The sequence below is a fragment of the Lepidochelys olivacea genome, assembly GCF_965140295.1.
Source record: "Lepidochelys olivacea isolate rLepOli2 genome assembly, chromosome: 13".
Classification (NCBI taxonomy): Eukaryota; Metazoa; Chordata; order Testudines; family Cheloniidae; genus Lepidochelys; species Lepidochelys olivacea.
In genome coordinates this window covers 18,848,948-18,872,141 of record NC_140423.1, presented here as the reverse complement: position 1 = coordinate 18,872,141, position 23,194 = coordinate 18,848,948, and the positions used below count along the sequence as shown (strand labels likewise).

The 23,194-nt window shown below is 41.0% G+C and overlaps 1 protein-coding gene across 6 annotated transcripts in view; it reads right to left on the bottom strand.

Annotated features, from left to right (window-relative positions):
* The window catches only part of ZMYND8 (zinc finger MYND-type containing 8), a 93,437-nt gene that overhangs the window by 29,106 nt on the left and 41,137 nt on the right, over window positions 1-23,194 (bottom strand). For all 6 annotated transcript variants that reach the window (XM_084646292.1, XM_084646287.1, XM_084646291.1 and 3 more), the window contains exons 7-12: window positions 22,849-22,936; window positions 22,110-22,165; window positions 21,004-21,081; window positions 19,666-19,781; window positions 17,949-18,427; window positions 2,577-2,717 (exon numbers count right to left, since the gene is read on the bottom strand). In XM_084646292.1, coding sequence (XP_084502418.1) covers window positions 2,577-2,717; window positions 17,949-18,427; window positions 19,666-19,781; window positions 21,004-21,081; window positions 22,110-22,165; window positions 22,849-22,936 — 958 coding nt within the window. The remainder of the gene's footprint in view (window positions 1-2,576; window positions 2,718-17,948; window positions 18,428-19,665; window positions 19,782-21,003; window positions 21,082-22,109; window positions 22,166-22,848; window positions 22,937-23,194) is intronic.

Here is a 23,194-nt window from a genome sequence, read left to right as displayed (position 1 = left end):
CACATCTGTACCCCAGAGTTCAGCGTGTATGGGGGGAAAACCCTGACAAGGCTAAAGAAATCTATGTTGCACACGCAGCACAAAAAGCAACAACAAAATAGTTAAAGTATACTGAAAAATTCTAAAACTGTCCCTCTTCCCTTGGTCAAAACAGCTTGGGTTTTGGGTGTTCAGGGCATATTGCAATGCCTATCTCTTCACTTTTTACATCTATTCTATCTCCCCACCAGTAACCGTTGCAGTGTGCTCAACAGAGAAGTGGACCCAAATCCACATCTGTTACAAATTCAAAATTTATATTTATGCTTTTTTACATAATTATTTTGACACAGAACAGAATAAGGATATAAATAACCAAAATAGAGTACAATATACAGTTCCTGGAAAAATCATCATCTTCACCTAGTACATTTAACCGAGAAACACACAAATCGTGTCTAGAAATCTGAGCTTCTATTAAAACAGTAATACTCAAAGATGTGCTGAAGCAAAATTACATTTAGGAGATGTTGAACTTCTCCCAGAAAAGATGTTAATTTGCTCTTACCAAAACATGTATTACAGCCTCTCAGGGATTGCTTCTGTCCCTGAGCCACAGTGTCAGAGTTGCACTCAAGTGGAGGCTCTGGAGCTGGAACCCTCCAGGTGTAAGAAAGGGAAGTGACAGATGTTCTCTGGGAGGACTGGTCAGCTTTGGAATTTAGTCCCCTCCCCATGATCAAAACAGCTTTGGTTTCTGGGCCTTCAGGGTAAACTGAAATGCTTATCTCTTGTCCTTGGCTTTTACACTGGTGAGGCTGCATTATGGAGGGACTCTGTTGGTGGACTTAAATTTTGCTGTGATAGAGGTATTGCTTTTAAGAAGTTATCAAGGAAGCATATTTGTTTGCATAACTCTGTAATTTAAAAGATTGCCGGGGTGTCGAGAGCTTTGGATGGATGCTCTTTTTCAGCTTTGGTAAAAATATAAATAAGTCACCAAGGTCTAAGTATGTGTTAAAAAAAAAGTAAGTTTAATGCAGTACACTGTATAGCTCTTTGGACAATTAACTTTCCTCTGTTTTTCCATTACTGTTCTGCAGCTAGAAAGAGTAATGCCCCAAGAACACCTTTATGTAATCAATCACTTGACTAATCTTAAATGTTCTAAGTACACACAGACAGAAAGTTTCACTATGTACCCCAGTACTGCACTGATTTATGGAACACCACTGCACTGTATGCAGGATCATGTAATGGATGACCAGAATGAAGGAATTAAGTAACACATTACTACTATGGCGAGCACCCAGGAACTCCCATTGTTCAGCGGGGTGCTGAACTTTTGAAAATTGGACCCTAAATAAGTTAAAGAAAACTAATCACTAAAACTCTGCTGCAATAATTTTACCCATAGACAAATAACATTATTTGGACATGACAAGATGTAAGCGCAGGCAAAGATCACGTAAAACAAGGTAAGACAAGGGTCTCCTCTTTTCTCCCTCAGACATACAATCTGTTAAAGGTAGTTCCAATTTTGATTCCAAGGATCTCTGCTCTGAGAACATCAATAAACAGTTTTGCTCATTATTCCTCATCCTTGACTGGCAGTATAACTTCAGCCAACCTAGGAGTATCTATAGTTGATTTATCTTCAGTAGATTTCCTCTGACTAAGCAGGTGAACATAGTGCTTAAAAGGAAGAACTACCACATGGCTCTCTGCATGAAACATATGAATTGCTGCCGTTCTCTTGCCTTTCATTCAGTCATGTTGGAGAGAATCCCTATTCTCACAATGCTTCAAACAAGGCAATATGACCTAATGAGTCACATCTGAAGACTACTGTATTCAGGATGGAATGTAATCCGTATCTGGCACAGTTGATGCTATCACAAAAAGTCCATCCATTGTTTTCACTCTTGGCAAAACTGACATTTTAACAAAGGTACATTTTCCTAACTCTGAAGAGATAATTGATGTTCCAGCTAAAAAGCTTCAGACAACTATGTTAAAAGGTCAATCAGAAAGCACTGTCAGATTTAAAATTCCATCTGTATCAACAAGAACTATAGGCAGCCAAGCATTTCATTTAAAACTCCCTACATAACCCTTAACCTCACCTTCTAAGAATCCAAGCCATCTGGCTTAAGTAATTTACCACACTCCAGCTATTGACTCTCACCTTTAGCACATACTCTATTCCACTATTACAGAAACTATTTCTTATGGTTAATTGTCTGTTTGGCTGAAGTACACTGTAGCTACAATAAGCAGATCCACTACTGTAGAAGAGAAGCTCAGTACTGACAGCCTTGACACTAAGGGTTCGTTTAGCCTTCTGAGAGTCCAGCTAAATATAATCTAACTATTACCTTTCATCAGTAAGAAAAAAAGTGTTTTTAAAAATGTACCTTTCATTTCCAGCTTTTCAAACAATATAGCATAGCTCTGCTGATGAAACAATGGTGACACGTGCTTCAGTACTATGGTCATTTAAATACACATACATGCAATTTGCTACTCTCTCACATCCATTCTACTGTAATTTACATTATTATAACAGTATTAGACTTTCAAAAGTTAGAACTAACCAAGGTTAAGGTTCAGAATGCTTCCTGGAGTGGAAGTTCTTTCTTGCTTAGCAGCAATAGGTGTTGAGGCTTGAGGAGAGAAAGGTTTTGGGCTGCCTGATAAGCTCCCTGTTTGGCCCGTCCTTGCTGGTGCTGGAGAAGCTGAAAAAGTACAGAATTGGTAGAGAAATATTTAAAAACAAAATGAGCCAGAATAAACCAGGGGGTGGTGAAATGGCTTTTCATTTCAACTAACATAAGTAGGGGCAGGGAGAGGTTTTTAATAGCTGCCAGTGCAAGTTACAGTTCTGTTAAAGCTATAACAACACTTTCATTTAGCTAATTAAATAAGAAATCCTAAAATAAATAATTTACTTGTGATTCAGTTCTTTTAAATCAAATAATTATTTTGGCTCTGATAACAAACTCTGATACAAGTTATTGGGTGTTTCTAGATGTCAAGATTCTGTGTATTTTAGATATTAATAAGATCTTGACAAACTGAATTGGCATCTAATTTTATTTATTTAGAAGCAAGTATAAAAAGATGCCTGTTCCAGGCTCTACGAGTATTAAAGGTGAATTAAAAGCACAATTCACAACAAAAGCGGCACAGCAGTAGCAGATCAATTCCCCTAGCACAAGATAACAAGACATTCCCATATATCTCTGGAGTATGTGGAATTGCATGCTCTGAGAGGCTTCATTCTATCTGTGAATTAAATGTTTCAAAAACCACCACTTTTTGGGGATAGGGAGATAGGTTGGGAAAGGAAGCATATATAGGACATTACATATGAGACTCAGGATTCTCAATGAGAGATATCTGATTAAATCTCTGCTTAATGCTTTGAAAATACACCACTTACACACACTATTGAATATTAATAAGGGTATAGTTCATAGCTCTTCCTTAAGAAATATAGAGCATCCTGACATTCCTAAAAGGTAGAAAAACTGGGAGAGAATGTATGTTAAGGTACAATCATGTTTATTTAAATAAATGAAATGTAAATGAAATAATCAATAATTCATTTTCTGATATAGCTGTAAAACTAATCTGAAAAGTTTTCAAAATAAATCACTGTTTAAAAATGTATAGTGTGTACCTTCGAAAAATGAAACCTACATCTATATCTGAGTTGTGAAGAATATGTATTAAGGTTATAACAACCAACAAGAATGCACTTTTATGTCGAAAACCATGATTAAATCAAGTCTTCCTAACTAGTGATTTAAATCAATTTAATTTACCTCAAATCCACCCTGAAAGAATCATTTTAAATAGGTAACAGCAACTTACAGCTGGACTATCATATATCAAATTCTATCAACTATAAATAAAAAAGCGTGGCAAACTTTACTCAAATTTAGGGCTGTCGATTAATCGCAGTTAACTCACATGATTAACAAAAAAATTAATTTTGATTAAAAAAATTAATCCCAATTAATCAGTTTTCATGGCATTGTTAAACAATAGAATACCAATTGAAATGTATTAAATATTATTTATATAATGTCTTTATATTTTAAAATATACTTAATAAATATTCGGCCACCATTCCACAGGACATGCTTCCATGCTGATGACGCTCATTAAAAGAAGAATGCATTAATTAAATTTGTGACTGAATTCCTTGGGGGAGAATTGTATGTCTCCGACTCTATTTTACCCGCATTCTGCCATATATTTCATGTTATAGTAGTCTTGGATGATGACTCAGCACGCTGTTCATTTTAAGAATACTTTCACTGCAGATTTGACAAAACAGAGAGAAGGTACCAATGTGACATTTCTAAAGATAGCTACAATACTCGACCCAAGATTTAAGAATCTGAAGTGCCTTCCAAAATCTGAGAGGGACGAGATGTGGAGCATGCTTTCAGAAGTCTTAAAAGAGCAACACTGAAAGCTTATGCTCTAATAAATTGGTTAGTCTCTAAGGTGCCACAAGTACTCCTTTTCTTTTTGCAAAAAAGAAGAATCAACCTTCTGCTGGTGGCATCTGACTCAGACGATGAAAATGAACATGCGTCGGTCTGCACTGCTTTGGATTGTTATCGAGCAGAACCCATAATCAGCATGGGTGTAAGTCCTCTGGAATGGTGGTTGAAACATGAAGAGACATATGAATCTTTAGCACATCTGGCATGTACGTATCTTGTTACGCCGGCTACACCAGTGCCATGTGAATGCCTGTTCTTTCTTTCAGGTGACATTGTGGAAAAGAAGTGGGCAGTATTATCTCCTGTAAATGTAAACAACTTGTTTGTCTGAGCATTTGGCTGAACAAGAAGTAGGACTGAGTGAACTTGTAGGCTCTAAAGTTTTACATTGTTTTGTTTTTGAATGCAGGTATTTTTGGTACGTAATTCTACATTTGTAAGTTCGATTTTCATGATAAACAGATTGCATTACAGTACTTGTATTAGGTGAATCGAAAAATACTATTTCTTTTGTTTTTTACAGTGCAAATATTTGTAATAAAAATAAATATAAAGTGAGCACTGTACACTCTGTATTCTGTGTTGTAACTGAAATCAAACGTAGAAAACACCTAAAAATATTTAAATAAATGGTATTCTATTATTGTTTAATCATGCCATTAATTTTTTAATGGCATGATTAATTAATCACAATTAATTTTTTTAATCAGTTGACAGCTCTACTAAAATTGCAAGCATTTGTCCTGGGGGCTGTGCAAGATGCTCAGGAAATCGATGGAAATTCTATGACCTTCAATTTGCTTCTATGTTTTAAATTGTACTGGATTGAAAGTAATAACTGTTAAGTGGACTATTTCTACAAGCACTTTTCCCCTATTGCAGGGGTTCTCAAGCTGGGGGTCAGGATCCCTCAGGGGGTCACAAGGTTATTACATGCGGGGGTCACGAGCTGTCAGCCTCCACCCCAAACCCCGCTTTGCATCCAGCATTTATAATGGTGTTAAATATATAAAAAGTGTTTTTAATTTATAAAGGGGGGTCGCACTCAGAGGTTTGCTGTGTGAAAGGGGTCACCAGTACAAAAGTTTGAGAACCACTCTGCCCTATTGGCAAATTCACTGATTTTACTGGTAAATTCATTAATTTCAAAATCACTTAAAATTCTCATGGTTAACTTGTCATCATTTTTAGAAGTGGGACAGGAAATTCTGAATTTGACTTCTATACCACAACTCGGTTACATACCCTGTGCTGACACTGAAGTACAGTAGTTGGGAAGAGGTAAGGGAGTATGATATGGTTAGATGTTAAGAAGAGGTTTAAAAAGTTCTCTTCTCTGGTGATTCTCTAAGTGAAACACACATCTAACTAACATTAGGAAAAACAAATCTGGTTTACTAGAAGTAAGAAGAAGACACAAGGACTGCATACAAGTTATCTGTTAGCATATAATGGCTGCTCCATTGCCTACACTGTTAACATACTAGCAGTATCTACCTTATAGCTCTGCAAAACACCATTAAAATGAGAAGCGCTATGAACCAAACTATATTACTATTTCAGTCTCTGAATCACAATTCTTGGAACAGAGCAAGGGCTGTCCCGATGGAAGATAGCACTACTTTGTAAAAAACGGCCCTTGAGCACCCAGACGTCTAGGTACAGGAAAACCAGGATTAGCCTCCTCTCAGAGGTAAGCAGCCACTATTGCCAGAACTTTGGAGAACACCCTTGGGGCAGAGGAGAGACCAAAGGGAAGCACTAGGTATTGGAAATGATCCTGGCTATAATGAATTGTATATATTTCCTGTCCAAAGAGCATATGAAAATAGGCATCTTGTCGGTTAAGGGCCAAAAACCAATCCCCCCATCTCCTGTGAATAAATTATAGCTACCAGAGTCACCATCCTGAACTTTTCAGGTTTTACAAACTTGTTTGGAAATATTAGATCTAAGATCAGTCTCTATTCTCTTTCCTTCTTTGATCTAAGGAAATACTACAAATACAACCCCTTACACCTACGTGAGAGGAAGGGACCAACTCTATTGCGCCTAACTGGAGGAGTGTTCACCTCCTATCTTAATACAAGCTCAAGAAGGGAGCTGAAGGGTTGGAATGACAGCCTGATGTTATGACCTCCTTATTTGTAGTACTCCACCTCCAGACATGTTGGAAATGGGAAAGGAGGTCCATAAAGGTGGTGAACAAATGAGTGCAGCTGTAAAATCAGAGGTGCAGAAGGATTCAAACCCTTAACCTGCCTGTCAAAACTGCTGCTTAGGAGACGGTTTGGTAGTCGTGGAGGGTGGGTGGGCAGCCCTCTTTCTTTGAAACTTATGTCTTAGGGGGTGGGGGGTGGTGGTGTTGAGTGGATCTATGGAATCCAGAGAACTGAGCAGGACATGATCTCTAGACAATCTGTGGCCTACTAAACAATCTCTTATTTCTAGGTGTATATATGCCCAGGAAATATAAACTGGCTCTAGAGTCCTCCAGCATATGCAATGACTCATCTGTGGTCTCCAAAAAAGCCTACAACCATCGAAAGGGAGGTCCTCAACAGTGTACTGTACTTCTCTCTGAAACCACAAGAGCTGGAGCCAGGATACTCTGCACATAATTACAGCTCTGGACATGGACCTGGTGGCAGTGTCTGCAGCATCCATGGATGCTTGAAGAGTGGTTCTGGCTAATAATTGAAATGAGGGCCTGGAATTGCTCCCTATGTTCCTGTGGCAGGTGTTCAATATGGGCCATCAATCTATTACAAAAAGAAAAGGAGGACTTGTGGCACCTTAGAGACTAACAAATTTATTAGAACATAAGCTTTCGTGAGCTACAGCTCACTTCATCGGATGCATTCAGTGGAAACTATTACAGTTTGTGAAAATGTATTTGGCCAAAACAGCCTGATAGTCCATCAACCTGACCTGCAGGGTCACTGAGGAATAGGACTTCCGGCCAAACAGATCCAGTCTCTTTTGGTCCTTGTCATGTGGAGCAGACCAGGAGAAGTGCTGCCTGCTCCACTCGTTTACCGCATCCATTACAAGGGAGTTAGGTGGGGGGTGAGAGAACAAGAAATCAAAATTCTTAGGGGGGTTGTAATACTTTTTATCTGCTCTTTTACATGTTGGTGGACTAGTAGCAGGTGTTTACCATACAGTCTTAGCTGGACCCAGGAGTGCCTCACTGACGGGTAATGCCACCCCTGGAGGTTGTTGCTGACCGCAGAACATCCAAATCTTGTGTTGTGAATCTCTGACCTCTATGAGTGGAATTTGAAGAGTATCAGCTACCCTCTTCATGAGGTCTTAAAATTGCTGAAAATTGTCAGCCTTGGAAGGTGGTGGAGGGGTAACTGCTTCATCTGGAAATGAGGATGAAATGGGTGTTTGAGAGGTGGCCCATGTATCTGCCCTGCCTTCCTATTCCTCAAACGTCTTCTCCTCTGGGGGTGGGAGGGGTGAAGGGTCAGGATGTTTTGGGGAGGAGAGAACTGAACAAGCCTAGTTTCCCCTTGAGATGGTACCGGTGGAGAACTGTTGTTGGTAAGCAGCCCAGGGATCCCTGTATGGCCACCGGGGGAGGGGGGGGGGGCAGACGCATGGGAGTGTGGGTGGCATGCAGGGTTGGTTCCACCATCCTTGATGACAGTCACGATCTTCCCTGTGACTGTGAAAGAATGGGTTACTGACAGGATATGATGGGAAACCCTAGACTGAAATAGAAGAGACTGATTGGAAGTCCCCTTCATCCTACTCAACATCGTCCAATGCAGGAGCCTCCATAGAAAAGGTTGGAGAGTTTTATGGTACTTAGGAATGGTAGCAGTCTGGAGACCAAGGTCTCGGTACCGAAAGACACTCAGTACTCATGAGGAGCAGAAATTCCAGCTCATCTGTTATGGACAGGTTCCTCACATATCTAAACTCTTGTGGTACTGAGTAGGGAATCACTACCGATGTGGTAACCGAAAATGACAGTACTGTTGATGGCAGGCATATTGATGTAGATGTCAATGGACTCTGGTGCCATTGTTTGCTCGGGACCGAGGGTGTCAAACAGATACGTTCAAATGGCACGACTGAGCTTGATGGTACTAGATCGGGGTGCTTATACTTGCCCTCCTTGTCCCTGGTACAGGGTACTGAAACACTGTCAGAGCCAGGTCTCTCCCTCAAGCTCCAGGGCCTTCCAGCTCTACCGGTACCGGAGAAGGAGTCCCTTGACTCAACAGTACCAAACTGAGAGGTTGAGTCTTCAGAGACTGTAAATCTTAGAATTATAGAATATCAGGGTTGGAAGGGACCTCTGGAGGCCATCTAGTCCAACCCCCTGCTCAAAGCAGGACCAATCCCCAATTTTTGCCCCAAATCCCTAAATGGCCCCCTCAAGGATTGAACTCACAACCCTGGGTTTAGCAGGCCAATGCTCAAACCACTGAGCTATCCCTCCCCCCAAATTTAGATTCTGAAATCCTGATTTAGCCTCCTAAATAAGTGGGCTGACTTCTACAAATGGTAAACATGTCTGCTAGGCAGTTTTGAATATCATAGAACATCAGGGTTGGAAGGGAGGTCATCTAGTCCAACCCCCTGCTCAAAGCAGGACCAATCCCCCATAGTTGCCCCAGATCCCTAAATAACCTCCCCAAGGATTGAACTCACAACCCTGGGTTTAGCAGGCCAATGCTCAAACCACTGAGCTATCCCTCCCCCTCCAAAGACCTCCCCTTCTTATGGGTAGCCTCCCATAAGGATACCCATATCCCTTATGGGTAGGCCTGATCAATGATGTAGTGTTGAATGAATGTATGTGGCGGTGTCCAAGTAGCTGCATTGCATATGTCAGTAATAGGCATGTTGTGTAAGAAGGCAACCGATGTGGCTATTGATCTTGTGGAGTGTGTTTGGACCCGTGAGGGGGGTTGCAGGTCATGTTGTTGGTAACAGACCTGGATACAATCTGAAATCAATCTGGAAAAATCTCTGTTTAGAGATGGGTTTGCCTTTAGAGCATTCCATGGTGGAAAGGAACAATTTAGGCGTTTTCCTAAGTGATTTAGTCCATTCGAAATAAAAGGCTAGCATCCTTCTGACGTCTAGTGTGTGGAAAATCGCTTCTTGTCTGTTCTTGTGAGGTTTAGGGAAGAATGCGGGAAGATGGATAGGCTGGTTGATGTGGAAGAAAGAAGGAACTTTAGGCAAAAATTTGGGGTGAGGTCTGAGAGTGACCCTATTTTTGAGGAAAACTGTATAGGGTGGTCCAGCCATAAGAGCACCAATTTCTCCCATGCGTCTCGCAGACATGATGGCAACTAGGAAGGCCACTTTCATGGAAAGATGTAGAAGGGAACATGTGGCCAGGGGTTCGAATGTGCAGTTGTGAGAGACTGAAGCAGTAAAGTCAGGTCCCATGGTGCCATTGGGACTCTGGGTTCTGGGTAGAGGTCGCGCACTCTCTGGAGGAACCTTTTGGTAATTGGGTGAGCAAAGACAAAAACACCATCCACTTTCTAGTGGAATGCTGTAATGGCTGCCAGATGCACCCGCAGTGAACTCAATGAAAGGCTGCATTTCTTAAGGTAGAGCATGTAGTCCAGGACCACTGGTATAGTTGAGGTGGTGGTGTTGATTTGTTTGTTTAGGCACCACATGTGGAATCTCTTCCATTTATGTAAGTACGTAGCCCATGTAGCGGGCCTCCTGCTGTTTAGCAGGATGTCTTTAATGTCGTCAGAACAAGTTATATCCTCACCCTGGAACCTGGATGCAGAGTCTGGCCCACATCTTGAGAGAGGAGATCGGGAAGAAATGTGAGGAGATGCCGGGGGAAGGGGGTAAGGGATGAGGACATCTGTTTCAGGTATAGGTATCATGTTTGTCTGGGCCATGCTGGTGCTATCAGGATGACTTTGACTTGATCAATTCTGATCTTGTGCAGGACCCTGGACAGCAATGGGGTGGGAGGAAAGGCATAAAGAAGGGATGAGTCCCAGGGAATGAAGAATGCATCACCTCTGGATCCTGATCCCAGACCTGCTCTGGAGCAAAAGACTGTGCATTTGCTGTTTTTTTTTCGTGGTGAACAAATCTAATGCGGGGAACCCCCATTGGTGGAATATGCTTTGGATCTCGTGATCGTTCGAGAACTTCTGGCTTAGGGCATTGGCAATGACATTCTGAGACCCTGGTAGATATGTGGCTGATATGGTGATGCTGTGATGTATACACCATGTCCACATTTTTATGTGACCTCGCACCTCCCTGTTTATGTGGAACATGCAGGCTACACTGGTATGCTTAGAAGTTTGTTGAAGTTGCGCTTGTGTGGTGTGAACATCGTCTTGAGTCAACCCTGCAAGCAACGCATGTGCAGCCTGGCGTGTTTTACCACATATGTGGTCGCCGCCATGTGACCTAGTAGCTGGAGACATATCCTAGCGGATATCCTGGATCTGTGCACCGAAGTATCGATGATGTTCATTAAAACGGTAAATCTCTCAGGAGGTAATGATACTACTGCTTCCCTAGAATTTAGGTGTGTGCCGATAAAGTCCAGTTACTGAACTGGTGTTAATGTGGACTTTTGGAGGTTTATTTGTAGACCTAGACTGGTAAAAAATGATACAGTCTGCTGCGTGACTGCGCCAGCTTCTTCCTGAGTGTGAGCCTTGATTAGACAGTTGTCTAAGTAGGGACATATCATGACCCCATGCTTGCGAAGATGAGCTTCTGCCACAGCAAGAAGTTCAGAAAATATCCGGGGGGCCATGGAAAGGCCAAAGGGTAGTAATGTATATTGGAAATGATCCTATCCCAGTACAAACTAAAGAAATTTCATGTGCATTGGGCGTATGGTAATGTGAAAATATGCATCTTGCAGGTCGAGGGCTGCAAACCAATCCCCCTGTTCCAGTGCTGGAACAATTGTGGATAATGTAACCATCGTGAATCGTTGCATTCTGATGAATTTGTTTAATGTCCTGAGATCAAGGATAGGTCTCCATCTTCCAGATTTCTTTCGTGTTAAAATATAAAGAGAATTCCCTCTGTGATGTACCAGAACTGGCTCCCAGTTGTGGGAGATGCGCCACTTCCTGTTTCAGGATAGGCTTGTGAGAGAGGTCCCTGAAGAGGGATGGGGAGGGAGGGTGGGTAGATGGGATGGAGAGAACTGGATGGCGTAGCCAGTCTTGATGATTTCCAGAATCTGTCTGCCAGAAGTGATGGTTCACCAGGTTGGACAGAATGGCATCAGGTGTTTGGTGAAGGGATGGTTGATGGGATGTAATGATGGCAGCAGTAGATGAGAGAGGTCGGACAAGCCCTGGACCAAACCTTCAAATCTGCTGTTTGGATGTTGATTGTTGAGAGATGGTAGATTGGGAGGAGTTTGGGCCGCGTCTGGTCGGTCTCTGTCTACTCCGTTGGTTAGCATATTGTCTCGGTTGCTGTGTGTATGGGATTTGTTTGGGTTGCTGCAATGTATAATACCGGTCTTGCTTATGTTTTATTGCAGACATATAAATGCCAAGACATCTGAGAGTGGCTCAAGTCTTTCAACAGCTGAAGTGACTCATTAGTCTTGCTGGAGAACAGTTTTGGACCCTTGAACAGAAGGTCCGCTACCGTGGCTTGGACTTCCTTGGGGAATCCTGACAGGTGAAGCCAGGATGCCTGGCGCATTACTACAGCGGTTGTGATGGTCCTTGCCACCCTGTCAGCAGAGTCCAAAGATGCCTGGAGGGCTGTCCTAGCCAAGAGATGACCCTCAGAAATGAGCAACTGCTCTCTTTTGTCCTCTGGCATGTAGGCCTTGCGGCCAAGGAAGTCAAGTCATTTCCACTCCTTATCAGAAGGGGTGGTTCTGGAGGAATGTTGTTTGCCCTTTTCATTAACTGCATCAACTACCAATGAATTTGGCTGAGAATGTGTGAATACAAATTCCATCCCTTTTTAAGGGATGTAGAATTTTTTGCCTGCTTTCTTAGATGTGGGAGGGATGGTAGTGGGGGTCAGCCATATGTTCTTAGCAGGTTCCATAAGCACTGAATTAATCAGGAGGGCAATCTTAGAGGAGGTGGATGTGTGGAGTATATCCAAGAGCTCGTGTCATGATTTGGAGACCTTCTCGAGGGTTATCTGGAGCGTGTCAGCAATCCGTCTGAAGAGATCCTGGAAGCTCCTGTGATCATCTCCAGCAGTAGGTGTAGAAGGCATAACAGTTTGATCTGGTGAGAGTCAGGTGAAGGTAGCAGGAGCTGCCTCCTGATCTAAGATTTCTTCCGCCTCCTCAGAATTCTGTTTGGGAGGTGCATCTGGTGGAACTGTGGATTTTGGTATAGCATGTCTGTGTATCTCCATGGTGGCAGTTGTGGTGTTAAGAGTAAAACTATCTATAAGCTGCCCACAGGTCTCAGAATGCCCACTGAGGTGGGAAGGGCACAGGCAGGGGTCCCCACGGATGACCATACCACTCTTGAAAATCAGGCTGAGTCGGAGGTTGGGGTGCTCCTGAAGTGCAGACTGAACACTGGCTGGCATGGGTAAAGACTGTTGGAGGAGAAAGCCTCTCCTTCCACATCCTCAGGACTAGCAGCTCTTGTCGTTGGAGTGAGCGGCAGCGAAACTACCAAAGAGAGGTGATTTGGTACCGGGGAAACTGTCAAGTCTTCTGGAGCAAGAAATTGTTGTGGTACTGATGGAGATACCAGTACCGAGAATTGTGGCAGTACTAGGGGACCTTGCTGTGTCGGAAGGAACAGAGCCTGCATAGATTGCACCGAGGACAGCGCGGGGATCTGCGGTGCTGTATCTGTGCAATACAGCATAATATCAGGAGGTGGCAGTGTTGCTTGTTGTACAGAGTCACTCGGTACTGAGCGCTTTTTGTGTGTTGTCGGTCCTGAGGTAGAGAAGGCGGTCTTCCCCCTTCCCTCCTTCTTAGAGCCTGCCAGCTTAGGGTCCGCGGCTTGAAAGGCACTGCCAGTGCCGGAGGTCCCTGCCGACTCAAAGGTACTACGCCGCAGCGTGGTTGGTACCGAAGCGGCAGATGGAGTCGAGAGACACTTCTTCTTTGGCGTGGTCTTCAGGGGGGAGTGTTAGCTCTCCTCTTTCCACATCCTTTAGAAGACAGGTCCCCTCCCTGTGGGGTGGAGGAGGGGTGTCTGTCAGAAGCTGCATGTGGTGACAGGGCTGCCGGAGAAGTCTGCAAACCCAGGTCTGAAGCGGGACAGAGGGACTTCTCCATTAAGAGGAGTTTCAGCTTAAGGTCTCTGGCTTTTCTTGATCTGGCCGTGAGACTATAGAATTTTTGGACTTTTGGGGCACATGAATTTCCCCCAGGCACTGGACACACTGTGAGTGTCAGTCAGAAATTGGAATTGCCTCCCGACAGGAAATGCAGCATTTAAAGCCAGGAGACGCTGGCATTTTGAGGGAAAACAACGTCACTTAAGGATTTTTTTTTTAAGTGGGGAGAAAATGAAGAAAAGGGAATCAACTAACCTAACTACTCTAAAACTACGTGACTAATCTATCTAAACTAATTCTGAGGTAAAAAGGTGAGCGCTCTGCTAGGGCTCTGACTTGGATCAAGGGCAGTAGAGAGGGAACTGAGAGGGGAGGTGGCCGCGCAGTGCTAGTCAAGTGCCGACACAGGCGCAAGACGGGGAGAGTGCATGCACAGCACAGGTAATGCTGTCAAAACTCTCTGACTAGAGTCACACGGCGCACAGTTACCTAAAGCAGAACACCCATAGGGACACTCCTCAAAGAAGAACCAGGTTCAGCACCATTTCCTTTTATAGTGCAGAACGATCCCTGATAGCATTCCAACCAAATCTGGGTTGGTTCTAAACACTTAAGAGTCTGTTTATTCCACAAACTGGAACTGTGTTGTAACTGGATCCCCCCACTCAAAGGCAACTGAAGCCCTGATGACGACTTAATGTAAAGTAGCACGAGAGAGAGGTTTTCTGTTGCCCTATGATATTTAACCTTTAAGGGCCTGGTAACTATAGGACACTTAGCATGTACATTTAAACTCAATGAACATTAAATCCCACCAAATGACGGTAAATCCTTTCTCATCATCGTATCCACTCATTATACTCCACACCTGAACATAGCCATTATATGAACAACATACCCCCATATCTCAATGTCTGTACTTTGACCTATTAAACTTTTACCCCCAATCGAGAAGATTGCAGATTATGTATTCCTTACGCCACCCGTTCCTAAACCGAATTTCGCACCCCTTGATAATCTGTACCTTATTCCCTGATAACCAGAAACTTCTATGCTTAAACTCTGTACCGTTTTCTTTTTACTTCAACATCATCTTAATAAAATTATTATATAGTGTGACAAAGTCAGGCCAGACGGCAGCAATAGGGTCCTGGAAGATCGATATATTAGCCCTTTTTTTTAGCAGCTGAGAAGGGGTTACCTCAAGTCAATCAGGGACACCTGAATCCAATTAAGGGCTGCCTGAGGCCTTTAAAAACCCCTGCGGGGCTGGGGGAAGGGGAGGAGAGAAAGACAAGCTGCTGCCAGACTAGTGACAGCAGGGAAATAGGCTGCTCTAGGGTGAGAGGCTGTGCTCCTTCCCAAAGGGCAAAACAGCCAAACCTGAGTGCTTGCTAAGAGAAGAACTGACACCTAAGGTACCCCTCCCCCTCCGCCCCCACAGATTTTGTTTAGAAGACTGTTTCCGTTTTGTTTGGTGGAGGATCACCCCTCAGGCCTACCCTGAAAATACAACCAAGGGAGCACAGAAGGGAGAATGCAAACCCTGTCTGAGTGGGGCTGATTACCCCAGGCCCACCATCGCCAGAGGGGGAAGCGCTAGGGCTGGTAAGAGAAAGGAGGTGCCTTGACACAATAGCTTAACACATCATGTCTGAAGACATCAAGTGATCAGGTGGAGTTATGCAACATCAATAAATTAAAAATCCTGGACTTCTGTTTATGCTTCTGAATGTTTTGACTCTGCTGAGTTTACAGGAAGAGCAGAGCATACCAGCGAAGAGTTTATATAGTAAAGATTTTGTTCAATAATTAAAAATTTCCTTTTGAAGTGCTTAAAGTAGGCTGGAAACTGGATTATTGTTTCTGACACTGTAGCTATAACTGGCAGAGTTGCAAATAAATGGCCCAATCCTAATCTCACTAAATCAATAGGAGCAAGACTGGGACTCAATGTCACTTATACGGTGGCACGACTAGCAAGAAGATCCAAATACTCCTCAATTTAAAAAAAGTGATTGTAAAATACAAACTAATGTTTCTCCATGAAGAGAAATACTTCCCAAAAAGTGAACCCCCCCCAAAAAAAGAGAAATAAACAGGACTCGCATTACAATTCCTTATACTCAGGGACTTCAAAGGAGAGTGGCAATTCACAAGATGATGAACACTCTACCAGTGAAAAGAAAAGGAGTATTTGTGGCACCTTAGAGACTAACAAATTTATTTGAGCATAAGCTTTCGTGAGCTACAGCTCACTTCATCGGATGCATGCAATGGAAAATACAGTGGGGAGAATTATATACACAGAGAACATGAAACAATGGGTGTTACCATACACCCTGTAACAAGAGTGATCAGGTAAGGTGAGCTATTACCAGCAGGAGAGCGTGGGGGGTGGGGGTGGGGGGTCACGACGACGGGACCTTTTGTAGTGATAATCAAGGTGGACTATTTCCAGCAGTTGACAAGAACGTGTGAGGAACAGTGGTGGGGGGGAATAAACATGGGGAAATAGTTTTACTTTGTGTAATGACACATCCACTCCCAGTCTTTATAAGCTCTGACTCTGCTATCAGCAACCCTGCTCTCTAAAACAAAAGGCAGCTAGTACAGAAGTTTCTCCTTCTTGTTCATGATATGCACTAGCAGATGTTCTACTAGAGTTCATCACTAAACAATACGAGATTCAGAAAGGTGTATATTATCAGTGCAATCACACAGACACTGAAAAAGCTGAGTCCCTCTGACAACATACAAACTGGTTTAAGAAAGGTTTTTACAGGTTCAATAGACGTTATTTTGAAGGAAATGGAATTCTCACATGTCTATCCAAGATAAAAGTCTCTACAGGGAGGCAGAAGAGCAACTCAGAAATTTAAACAAATCTAAGGACAAGGAAAAAATATTTCATGTATTTATTTCCCATACGCTTGGCTCCTCTTTTGATTGAGAAACATGAATGGTAGTTTCTTGAATTAAGTTCTGTGTTTAAGATGAGCAACATTTGAGAATTCACTCCATTTTACTATTATACCTAAAGCTGTGTTATCTAGTTTTTCCACAGTTTCCAAATTTTTATATGAAATCCTTTACACTGCTTTTTGAATATCGTTTAGATAGGTCATTTCCCCCACCCTTAAAAACTAAAGTTATTAGCTCCCTTGAAATTACACCTAGTCTTAGTGCCAGTATTTAAATGATTCTTTAAGAAGGTCCTCTCTGAAAAGCAAGCAATTTTCAAGGTGTCTGAAGTTAATGACCCAAATACTGGGCATCCCAAACTACTCGTCACTTTTGAAAATCTTAGCCAACAATTGCAGCAGCAGCTGCTTTGATGCAAAGATGATTTTTGCTTTTTTCCAAGAATCACAAAGAACTTTACAATCATTAATTATCAATTTCAACAACACTTCCGTGAGGTGCATGTGATCTACCCCACTTTATGGAAGAAAAAAATCCAGGTTAAGTGATTTGCTCAACTCTGTGGCACAGCTGGAAACAGAATAAAGACCTGCTAATCCCCAGTCCTGAGCTTTAACCACTAGACCAGGGGTTGGCAACCTTCGGCACATGCCACATCAGGGTAATCCGCAGGCATATCCCCCGCAGCTCCCAGTGGCTGGGAATGGTGAATCTCAGCCACTGGGAGCTGCAGGGGACAGTGCCTGTGGACGGTCAACGTAAACAAAATATCTCGCAGCCTGCTAGCGGATTACCCTGATGGGCTGTGTGCTGAAGGTTGCTGACCCTTGCACTTGATCAGGATTCCTCTTATCCAGTCTGCCTCCTGGCACTGTAGGGCTTTACACTGGTGTAACTCCACTGACTTCAATGGAGTAATGTATTGGTGAATCAGGCACACAGTAGTGTACACGTTATTATTCTTAAATTTGTCCTAAAAATTGTCTGTCAAGTTTCAACTTGAATACCTCCAGTGATGGTGAGTGCATAAGCTCTCATTCTGACAGTTACAAAAATATCCTGCTATTTAAAATAAATGTTTCTTGATGCAATTTAATTATATTATTTCTTTTCTGTGTCTTTTGATGGATAAAATTAAACTGCTCCCTTCATCTACAACTTCCTTGTAAACTGCCAGGCAAAAAAGCTTGTTTTTATTAATTACATTTAAGAAAAAAAAATGTTTTAAACCAAATGCAGCATCCCTCTTTCCCTAGCTTTTACCTGAACTCTTGTCAATGAAGTCCATGGACTCTTCACTTGCACTACAATGACTGGAGGTTGCTTTTTTCTCTGCATCCTGTTCAACATCGGATCCAGTGTGAACTGAGGAGTTTGTACTCATTGGTGACCGTGGCATATCTGTCAAGGAAATCCTTCGACCAGTGTTGCTCAGCATAGATTTGCTCATTAGAATCTTGGGTGATGCTGTCATGTCGAAGTTCAGTTTGATTTTCTCTTGTTTGTCTGTCTTTGCAGTTCCAGCTGCTGGGTTTGTAGGGTCTAATAACATTTGGTATTGGTTGTTGGGAGTATACGGTGTCCGGAAAGGTGCGTAATTAAATACTCCAAACTTTCTACGAATATTCTCCACATAAACCTCCATCTCTTGCATTGCACTGTTGAAGATGCTTTTAGTCTTTTTCACAGAAAAAGGAATTTCTTTAGACATGAGGTAGCAATTATTTATTGGAACCCAGGCCCTACATACAAAACAGTAAAAAACAAAAAGAAAAAAGGAAAGGTATAAAATTAAATTCTGCATTGTTTATTTGAAATTGCTAGTTTTTAGCCCAGATTAATTTGTTTTAATATCAAAACATCCGAAGACCAGCACACAATGTATCTTCTAAAAATTTTGAATGTCCTCTTACTTTAATTAATCTTGCATAGTTAGTAGGGTTTTTTGGTAAATAATTTGTGTTTTAGATTACCACTAATGTATTTTTTGACTCAGAAACACAACCAGTGAAATGACTCCTTACCTAGATAATTCATTAAGTCTGTAAAAAGATCCCCTAAAAAACAATCTTCAGATCTAGACTAGCTGGGGTTAGGGACAAAGCAGAAAAGCCTATCAGAGAGTTTGTTTTAAAAGGACTGTTTAGCAGTTGTGGCATGCACATTCTTTACAGTGTAAAACTGTATACATACTGTGTAGTAAAAAGAAAAGGAGTACTTGTGGCACCTTAGAGACTAACCAATTTCTACTGCTACTCTGAATACTGTGTAGTATACTCTGAAGTTCTAACAGGACAGGTGCAGTAGAGAGGTTTGGAGAATTTATTTTATTTTGCATGATTTCATGTAGCTGTTCAACTCCAGACCCACCAAACCCACAGGTGACTGTAAAATTCCAGGAGCTCTGACTTAATTATTCCATAGCCATAAAGACTATATAAATGCACGGCCTCATACAGCCCTGTAGATTCATGTTTTTCAATTCTTGCTAAACCCACTGTTAGTGGTCACTGTATCCTCTATCTAGTAGAGCTCTGACCAGGCTAAGCAAAATGAAATAACCAAACTCTCTCTGAAGCAAAACTGGCATTTCAAATGAGGATACTACATTTTACAATGTGAGTTTTTCATCCAAAATGATGCATTTATTCTTACACTGGGCAGAGAATGGACACAGACACTTAAAAGGCCTTTTCCATCTCTAACATCCATGATTTTTCAGCCATACAAAACCATCATCTTAACGATTTACTAAGGACATGGATATGAAAGATACCTCCTAATTTTAATATGTGACAAAATCTTAATTTAAAAACATTTAGATAGATTAGATCAGATAAATACATTAAATAGTACTGTTCCGGCTATTACCATCAAACATTCAAAGACAGGATAGTGTAAACAACTTCTGACAGTGCAGAATTATCACAACAATTTAGAAAGCACAGCCAATTCACACATATTTTAATTGAATTCCCACCTGTCATGTTGGCCAAAGAAACGGGCATCAACTTGCCCATCTTTATCCCTCAGTGCTTTAGCAGGCCAGAATGGAAAGCCTTTGAGTTTAGCCCAGACCAAAGGGTGGGGATTGCTCTAGAAGAAGATGCACAGCACACAGTGAGAAAATATTGTAAGCAATATATTATTTTCCAATTTCTGACACACAGAGTGGTTTTTCATTTTATTCATTATTTAGATTGCAACAAGGCCCACAATGCACAAGCACTTTCCAAATAAGAAGGAAGATAGATCCCTGTCTGGAAGAGCTTATTACCCAATGATTATTTCCATGAATTAACCAATCACTATTCTGGAAACTGTATATTATTATGCAGCTTTTAGGTTTATGCATATCCCAGCAATTAGAAATGAGCCTTTATAATAATTGTAATTATAATTTTTAAAAATCAAAAATGTCAACCAAATATAATATGTACTTATGAGAAATCAAAGTAAACTCATCAAAATAATGTAAGCAGCAATTCTTTGAAACAGCACCAGCACTTCTACACATTCAAATTGGATATTCTGATATCTTTTTTCCTTTCCCTGTCCTAAATGTTTGTTGCACTCTGTCTAAGTATGAGCCGGTCCTGCAAGCTCTCATTTTCCCTCAAGCCAAGAGAATTCTGCATGCAGAAGGCTTGAAGTGTCAGGCTCTTGGACTATAGGTTTCTCCTTGAGAAGTTGTGTCTTAATTTGTGTCTGTTATAGGTTATGCATACCTGGTGTAATATTTAAAATGTCATCATCAGAAGACATGCAAGCTACATTTTCAAGGCCAGAAATGCATATTCACATATTAAAAATCCTGCCCTGCCTCCAAGTGTCACGTGTAAGCACAGATGACCCAAGAATAAGGATATATTCTTTGGCGGCCAAGGGAACAGGCAGGAGAAAAGTCAATTTTAAAACATTTCCATCATCCAGTACTGGATGTCAACACCACCTGTAATCATCAGACTGTACATATCCTTTGTAACAGTGCACAGTACGACAGTCAAACATCTCTGATAAGATTAAGATATGTTTAGCAAAATCCCTAACTTCTGTGTTTGCTCCCCAGAACTGAGAAATCCATTTGGACCCACTATGAAGAGTACGGATGTGCAAAAGAGCACAAGTAACTCAACTTTCAACTTTTCATATCCATTGCAGCCACAATAAGCAGCTTTTTAAACTTTTCCCCTTGGTCCAGATCCATAACCACTCACTGATTTAAAACGAGGGGCACACGAAACAATATATTCATACACACTTAATGGTAACTTTTTTGCTTAAGAAAAGTGTTAAACTACAAAAATCTTTGACTTACACAAGGCTCACAAAACCAGTTCTCTCGTTTTTGGCAAGCAGCTAAATAACATTCTGGACACACTTCGATTTCATTCATCTGCAACAAGAAGGTGAGCAGCTACTGCAGAGTTCAAAACAATCTAAGCTGTGATTAAAACATTATTATTCTATTCTTTCTAGGATCCTGCTATCGTTAGGAGGAAAATGTGCAGCCACAGATCACTCAGTAGATAATTATACTTTTTGCCAAGTCATTACAACATGGTTTTGAGAAGCATTTGCTCTTCCCCATATTTGGTTACGGGAACATCATACAGAACATTTTACATGTAAAAGATACACTGAAGGATTCTGATGAGGTATTATTCAGGACAGATGAATCAGCATGATTAAGCTCCATATACTTCTTTTTAAACTAAAACTGAGAAAAATTTACCATTGTTAAAGTAAAATGTAATACTTCTCTACGCATCATAGGTGGACCCGAGAGTTGATAAAATAAACTGTCATATCATAGATCACTCTTCAGATTATATTTTATCACTGCCATGTGTCCCAGTGACAAAAATAAAATCTTAGTTTGAGAAGGAGAGAAGACACTTCATTCATAATCAGATATAAAATATTTTATTCCTCATGTAAAAGGTTTTTTTAAATAAACAAATGGAGAATTTCAAGAAGATCAGACACCATGCTTTTAATTTGTATTATTCAGAATCACCAAGTTTTCAGAACTTCTTTATAAGAATTGGGGGCACTGATGGGATGACCCAGAGGTGTAGAAATCGGTGAGTTTAGATACAAAGGGTCAGATCATTAGACAATTTGCAACTGCTGTGGGTCAAATAAATTACGTTTACAAAATTCAGTTTTAACTTTCTAGTGCCAAATGCTCAGGCCGACTTTCAGAACTGCCATTGCGTTAATGCAATTGCAAATGACCATTTACACATCTGACTAGTTAAGACTAGCAAATTTAATTCAGCAAGTTTAAGACTATCATACTTAAAGACTGAAACTATGATTAAATAAAACATTTTATACTTCACACATGAATCTATAAAAATGTTCTTTCCATTTTAATTGATATAGCCAGAAAAATTAAGTTAACTGGGGAACACATACCTCATGTTCACAGATTTTGATTATGACTTTTGCTGTTTGTGTCAATTTGTGATTTCCTAAGGGAATGATAAGGAAAGAGGATCAACTAAAATGACTGTTGTCCTAAAATTAGATTAAAGTTTACATTTTCCTTCTAAAAAAAGTTAAATATTCAGGTAAATGAGATCCATTTGAAAGGAAAAACATCTAAAAAAGCATTTTAAAGTCTGTATAAATGTAGTGCGTGTGAAAGCAATATGATATCATTTCCTCCTTAATCCATGCATAACATGGCAACAGCTATGTGAAAGGTTTTCTCTAAACACCCCCTCCCAGTCAGTTTGCATTGGGATGATTCTGAGGGGTACCATTCAGAGTCATGTTTCAGTCTGGAATTCTCTCTCGTCTGTTCCAGCATTTGCATGGAGATTGTTAAATAGCAGTGCAACTGTATTGTTGAGGCGCTTCTTTTAACTGATACATGAAATATAAAGTTTCCTCAAATAAGCTTTTACAAAGCACCCCACATTCTGCATGCCCCTGAAGAACACACATTTTAAGTTGGGACTGTTGGTGAGATAATGAGCACAGATAGTATTTGCTCTTGTGACAGTTCTCCAAACATAACTCTATTTCTTTAGGCACTAGAGTAGTTAACAGGTAGATATTTTCAGCATTCACCAACTATGAATCTAGAAACTGCTCTACTATTACAGTTCTTTTCACAATTTTAATTTCCTGGAAGCAAGCACACACTTACCCCCATTGTAAATAATGCAATTGTGCAAAATCCATTTGGCATCAGCCAAAAATGCTTCAGTGCAACCATACATTTTCTTTTTAACATTCTGCAAAGAAGAAAATCAGAAATATATGAGGAAGCAGAGATAATTTACCAATGCAAAGCACGTCCCCCCTTTTTATAAACTATTTTTCCTATCAACCACCCAATTAATAAATGTTAGTGAACACAATTAATCATGTGGTTGTTAAATATGCAAGAACTGTTTTCAGAATCAGAACATGCCCCAGGTACTTTTTTACTACTCCAAAAGGACATTCACTATCAAAATGTACTTCACATAATTAAAAAAATGTATAAGAGG